This window comes from Gymnoscopelus microlampas, assembly GCF_963454915.1.
Source record: "Gymnoscopelus microlampas genome assembly, chromosome: 15".
Lineage (NCBI taxonomy): Eukaryota > Metazoa > Chordata > Actinopteri > Myctophiformes > Myctophidae > Gymnoscopelus > Gymnoscopelus microlampas.
Genome location: NC_139952.1, coordinates 23,939,552 through 23,946,335, shown reverse-complemented (window position 1 = coordinate 23,946,335; position 6,784 = coordinate 23,939,552). Strand labels below are relative to the sequence as shown.

The following is a 6,784-nucleotide window of genomic DNA, read 5'->3' as shown; positions in this document are numbered from 1 at the left end:
CATAAGTGAGATATAAAAAAAAATGTTTTCACTGCATTGTGGCTAGTCTCATCCACTATTCAAGCTGCTGATATTGTTGATCTCTTGAAATGGAAATATTTTTCACTTTTTAATGAAATATATTTCACTGCTCAAATAGAATGTTCACAAATATAAATACATACAGTTCCACCGACCAGCACCCAGACAGAATGCAGACAGAGGTAGACAGGACATCCACACATGCAGGCTTACGTGAACGGTGAACACGCACGCACGCACGCACACACACACACACACACACACACACACACACACACACACACACACACACACACACACACACACACACACACACACACACACACACACACACACACACACACACACACACACACACACACACACACACACACACACGCACCTGCACACAAAATGCAAATACATGCTCTTGTGAGATGGTGTGAGAGAAAGAGACAAAGGGACTTACAGAAAGAGAGAAACTCTGACAGCTAGAGAAACACTAACACAGACAAGGAGAAATAGAGTGTAAGCAGCATGAAGCCAGCAGCAAACCAGAGAGAGAGACAAAAACATACGTTGGCAGACATTGAAAGACTTGGAATGAGTCTTTGAGCAACAAAACACAGCAAAGACAGATGCAACAGACAGGTAGACAGGAAGGCAGATAGACAAACTAATAAACAAGGCAAACAGAAGATTAAATGCGCCGCCAAGCACAAAACACAGGTATAAATATGCAGAGAGAGAGAGCAATCGATTGAGCCAGATAGATAAGCAAAGTTGCCAGACAGGAACACACACAAACAGAAAACATGGCTTGAAAGAGAGTAACAGACCGAAGCAAATGGTTGAATTCAACACAACATAACACAGAACAGATGGCTGAAAAGTAGAAGGAGTGATGGAATGATGCCAAAGGAAAATATCAGTCAGACAGACAGACAGACAGACAGACAGACAGACAGACAGACAGACAGACAGACAGACAGACAGACAGACACTTTGAGTCCAGGCTTTAGTTTAGAGCAACCAAATCATCTAGTTACCTTCTACTTTGAAGCCTATTATACTTAAGGACCACTTCTATTATGTGTGTGTGTGCGTATGATGTGTATGCGTGTGTGTGTGTGTGTGTGTGTGTGTGTGTGTGTGTGTGTGTGTGTGTGTGTGTGTGTGTGTGTGTGTGTGTGTGTGTGTGTGTGTGTGTGTGTGTGTGCGTGTGTGCAGTTCTTCTGTCAGATCTTGTCCTCTCTAAATTTTGACATTTAGGCTTAATTGAGCCTATAATGACAACAATTTCAGACCAGTGCAGGCAGAGTATGTATGAGCCTAAAGGACCATACTGGTGGTCTGGCAGGTGTAGGTCATTAATTACCACTCATACTTGACATTTGTTTTCGAAGATATTGGATCCCATTCATTTCATTACGGTATGAAAATAAGCTTGTGACATTTTTGATCTATTAGATAATTACACAGAGACTAAATATCACTGCACGGTTATTATTTGTCTAAGTTATGTTATTGTTGCATTTTAATGCATTTCATTGAAAAGTTTTGCCAAACACATTAGTCCCTGAAGGAAATACTGATTTATGAACGAAATGAGCCAACATTGACTCAATTAATCAGCCAAGTTTGCTAACATTGACTAACATGACTTTGCAGAAGCTATGAACAAATGTGAAATCTAAAAAATAACGAGATTAATTGGAAAATGGTTTGTTTATGTATAATATAATGGACGAAGTGTCAATGACATGTATTGACAGCAGTGTGATCCTTTAACTTAAAGAACGTTCTAGCCGTGCAGCGCGCCTCACCAAAAGGCTGTGAAGTCCAATCTCCCACACATCTACACACACACACGCGCGCGCACGCATGCACGCACGCCAGAGATGGGAAGTAAATAAATATTATTAATGTTGCGCGGCAGATCAAATTAAAAGAAGCGCTCATCCATGCAGTCGCGACGCTCGCAGGGTAGAACGTCACCAGAGTGAGTCACACACACCGGTGTGTAACATAGGCCTACTGCAAATGTCTACTTCCTGTAACTAGAATAAAAAATAAAGCTAGTGTTAACTAATCATATTACCAGATGCTCTTATTTTGAAATCGTTTTTAGAGGAAGTGTGTTATTTTGCTGCCACCATGACGCTGATCTGTAAAACTCCGGGGGAAAAATGTAAACATGAACTCACGTGGATTATAAACGCAGATTTGGGCCAAACGTCATATTAACAATATGAAACCATGCTCCTGTGACTTAAACACGTTGGAAGTGCGTTCTTTTTGAACCTCCGAAGCATTAGGTGAGTGGTTATTAATTATATCATGATGCTGGCTAAAAGTAGTTCTACTCTGTGTGTGTAAAGCCAAAGGTCCGCACAACTGTAGCTTTGGTTTTAAAAAAAAGTCTACATGGTCTTCAGGTGCACAACTTTTCGGTCATATCTGGCTTTGCAAAGCCATAGCTTGTTAGCTGTGTGTGTGTGTGTGTGTGTGTGTGTGTGTGTGTGTGTGTGTGCGTGTTGGCTATTTTGTTCAAACTGTAAAAAAAAAAACATATGGGGGGGAATTGTCTAAAGCAGGGGTCTTCAACGTTTTTCAGGCCAAGGACCCTTAGCTGAGAGAGAGATGAAGGAGGGAGTGAGGACCCCCCTAGCTGAGAGAGAGATAGATGAAGCAGGGACCCCTTAGCTGAGAAAGAGATGAAGCAGGGACCCCCCTAGCTGAGAGAGAGATGAAGCAGGGACCCCTTAGCTGAGAGAGATGAAGCAGGGACCCCAATTAGCTGAGAGAGATGAAGCAGGGACCCCCACTACATATTGTATAAAATTGTGTTCCAGATTAAACATTTTCATAGATGTCATAGATTGCTTAGGCTGTCATCAGTGTTGTGTAAATTAATGTTTTTTGAGTTTTGGACACCGACCAAAAAATTTGTATACCCCCTAACCCTTCCATTGTTAATGCAAATCGATACTTTTGCAAAGTCAGCCAATCACATTACAGCTAGTGTCATCACCACTAACTGTAATGTGATTGGCTGACTTTGCAAATTCAGGACTGTGATTGGCTAGCGAAACACATGACACATCTGCAGCCCTATGAATAGCAGTATGGACTTTAAAAAAAGTCATTACTCCTTTTTTTAAAGTGAGTCATGTTGTGATGACCACACACCGCCCACTTCACACTGGGTGTGATTTTTGGGGCGGTGTAGCCGCCCCCTATAAGTGAGTTTTGGACACCGACCAAAACATTTGTATACCCCCTAACCCTTCCATTGTTAATGCAAATCGATACTTTTGCAAAGTCAGCCAATCACATTACAGCTAGTGTCATCACCACTAACTGTAATGTGATTGGCTGACTTTGCAAATTCAGGACTGTGATTGGCTAGCGAAACACATGACACATGTGCAGCCCTATGAATAGCAGTATGGACTTTAAAAAAGGCCTTTTATCCTTTTTTTAAAGTGAGTCATGTTGTGATGACCACACACCGCCCACTTCACACTGGGTGTGATTTTTTTTATTAATTTCAGACATTTAACCACTTAAAACCTTCAATAGTCTACTTATTAGTACTTGATTTGCTCCTTTTCCCTCCTACACCAAACCTCTTTGCCGAAAATAGCCGATCTACAAGCTCACTACGCCTTGCAGCGGGAGGCGTTGTGAGCTTGTTGTAGACCCTAGACCCTAGGGGTCCCGGACCCCCTGTTGAAGACCCCTGGTCTAAAGTAAAGTCTATATGATTAGAACATGCATAAACATTCGACAATTTAGCTGAATAGGATGGGGTAGGACTACGCTGTATTTTAACATCAGTCATAATGGTGGTAGCCTACTTGGAGAAGCAAATATTTTCTCAGGTGGTACTCAGTGTAAAAAGGTTGAGAACCACTTATTGATTTCAAAAGTTGGGTCGACTACTTGTATGATTCGTCACATCACAGTTTGGAAACCAATCCTGGGCCAGTTTTAAGACGTGTTTGGTGGGGATCTTTTAAGTTTAATAGGCTTGGGGTACAATTGGCTTTGCACAGAAATATCCGGTAAAAATACTTTTACTTTTACTCATAAAGTACATTTCAGAGCCTGTACTTTTTTACTTTTACTCGAGTAATTATTTGAATGAGTACTTTTACTTTTACCAAAGTAGTTTTTTACACAAGTAATTGTACTTCTACTCGAGTACAGAATGTCAGTACTTTTCCCATCTCTGACGCACGCACGCGCACGCACACGCGCACGCACACGCACGGCTGCAGGGGTGTTGTCCAGCTGACTGCATTTTTAAAGGTCATAACTTAAAAGAGATGACTCAGCCTTGTCTCCCCATGGCCTTCCTCTATCTTATCTCTGTGTCTGTTTTCTTCGTTGTCTCTCCTCTCTCTGCAGCCATATCCTTTATCTCATATCTACCCCCAAGCCTTATTTCTTTGCTAACTGTAGGCTATGCCTTTATATCTCACTCTTTTCCCCTCTATCTCTCTCTTTCTTCCTTCCTTTACTGTACTTCACACTCACTATACCTATTCTCTTTTTTATCGTTCCTTAACAGAGCGAAAGAGAGTACAGAAGGAGAGAAGAGGAGAGGAGAGAAGAGAAGAGGAGACGAAAGGAAAGGAAAGGAGTGGGAGAGGCTTAGAGAGTGGAGAAGTGGAGAGTGTTGAGTTTTGTGCCCGCACTCTGATTGTGTTGACTCAAGAGGGGGAAAATACTCACACCTTTGACCACACTAATCCAGACCTGTGATTTCACTCAAACTCAATGTCTTCACTTCCATATTTATGTGTGGCCTGAATCCGTCTACTGCACGGTTTGGTTGAAACCATGAGACAGAATCCCTTTAAACAGACTTCTGTTTTAGAAACAGAGACATGTCTCGTCTAGGTCTGGCGTCATATCTTACCATCAGTACATGTGTGATGAAGATTCATCATGGCGTGGTTCTTGCTGGCTCTAACCCAATTTACAATGTTACCACTAAAACGTGTTCTGTGCGTGCAGGTGGAAGATTTGCCTCCAAGCAAAGTTGCTCTGCTTCAGTTGGTGTAGCAGTGTGGCTTTGGGCTGTGGTGTGTGAGTGAGTGAGTGCGTGCGTGCGTGCGTGCGTGCGTGCGTGCGTGCGTGCGTGCGTGCGTGCGTGCGTGCGTGCGTGCGTGCGTGCGTGCGTGCGTGCCAGTGTGAGATGAAATAATGTCCCCACAAGTACCAGTGTGAGATGAAATAATGTCCCCACAAGTACCAGTGTGAGATGAAATAATGTCCCCACAAGTACCAGTGTGAGATGAAATAATGTCCCCACAAGTACCAGTGTGAGATGAAATAATGTCCTCACAAGTATCAGTGTGAGATGAAACATTTCGGATCCTCCCTTATTACCCTCATCCTCTTTCTGTGTCCCCTGCCCCCTCTCTCTAAACCTAACTTTTTTTCTCTCCCTGTTCTCTCCTTCTCTCTCCCCCTCCCCCGTCGCCTCTCTCTCTCTCTCTCTCTCTCTCTCTCTCTCTCTCTCTCTCTCTCTCTCTCTCTCTCTCTCTCTCTCTCTCTCTCTCTCTCTCTCTCTCTCTCTCTCTCTCTCTCTCTCTCTCTCTCTCTCTCTCTCTCTCTCTCTCTCTCTCTCTCTCTCTCTCTCTCTCCTCTCTCTCTCCTACTGTACCTATCAGTAAAGCTCAGCTGTGTTGAACTGATGAGTGCTGGAGAAAACACGAGGGTCTCCTGTGGCTGCCTGCTGTTTCCAGAGAAACAGCCCACATGCCAGTTCAATGACAGCACAGCTTGGAGCCATGAGTACATCACTGTGTGTGTGTGTGTGTGTGTGTGTGTGTGTGTGTGTGTGTGTGTGTGTGTGTGTGTGTGTGTGTGTGTGTGTGTGTGTGTGTGTGTGTGTGTGTGTGTGGTGTGTGTGTGTGTGTGTGTGTGTGTGTGTGTGTCTGCCTGTGTCAGTGTATCTGTGTGTATTAGCAGGAGCCTGTGTGTGTCTGTGTGTGAGTGTCTGTGTGCACGTGTGCATGCATGTGTATGTGTGAATTGGATCTATAATATTCCATATGCGTGTTTTGCATGCGTCACATTATGTCCAGGTGACCGCGTGTTTTGTGAGTGTGTTCATGAGTCAACCCGTGTTTGTGCGCTGCTTCTCATCTTCCTGTGCAAGTACACCGAAACAGCCGTTAGCTTTCCACTTTAGAGAATTCATGTATACAAAATGAGAGCAAGGGCGAAGGTGAAGATGAAGTGAGAGAGAGACAAAGAGAGAGAGGGAGAGATAAAGACTGTTGAAAGAGATGTTTAATAATCTCCAGGTGTCCTCACACTTTTGCCTCACACTTAGTATCTAACAGGTGTGCTGTGTTCAGATGAAACCGATAAGGCGCCATGTTTTCACAATCCCTCAATACCTGTGTTTCAATACAAATTACCTCGTCATGCATTTTGATACACGATACCTTTCTAAAAAAAAGAAAATGATACTAACATGATACTGACCACGGAACTGACCACGATACTGACCACGGAACTGACTACGATAGTGACCACGATACGACCATGATACTAACATGACACTGACAATGATACTGACCCTGATACTGAGGTGTAGGTTGTCTCATGGAAAGGCAGTCATTACCTCAATCTCAACAGTTTTGAAGAAAAGTTGTCTGAGGCGGTTATATAATAAACCTCAATAATCCCTCTCTGAGCGACTGGAAACACAGCTACACAGCAATTAATTAATGGAGAGGAGACATGGCACACACCGTGT

The 6,784-nt window shown here is 43.3% G+C and overlaps 1 protein-coding gene across 1 annotated transcript in view; it reads right to left on the bottom strand.

Annotated features, from left to right (window-relative positions):
• Positions 1-6,784, bottom strand: part of dlgap3 (discs, large homolog-associated protein 3) — a gene marked incomplete at both ends in the record, with an annotated part of 40,535 nt that overhangs the window by 11,706 nt on the left and 22,045 nt on the right. The window contains one exon of the mRNA XM_084080386.1: positions 470-502. Coding sequence (XP_083936512.1) covers positions 470-502 — 33 coding nt within the window. The remainder of the gene's footprint in view (positions 1-469; positions 503-6,784) is intronic.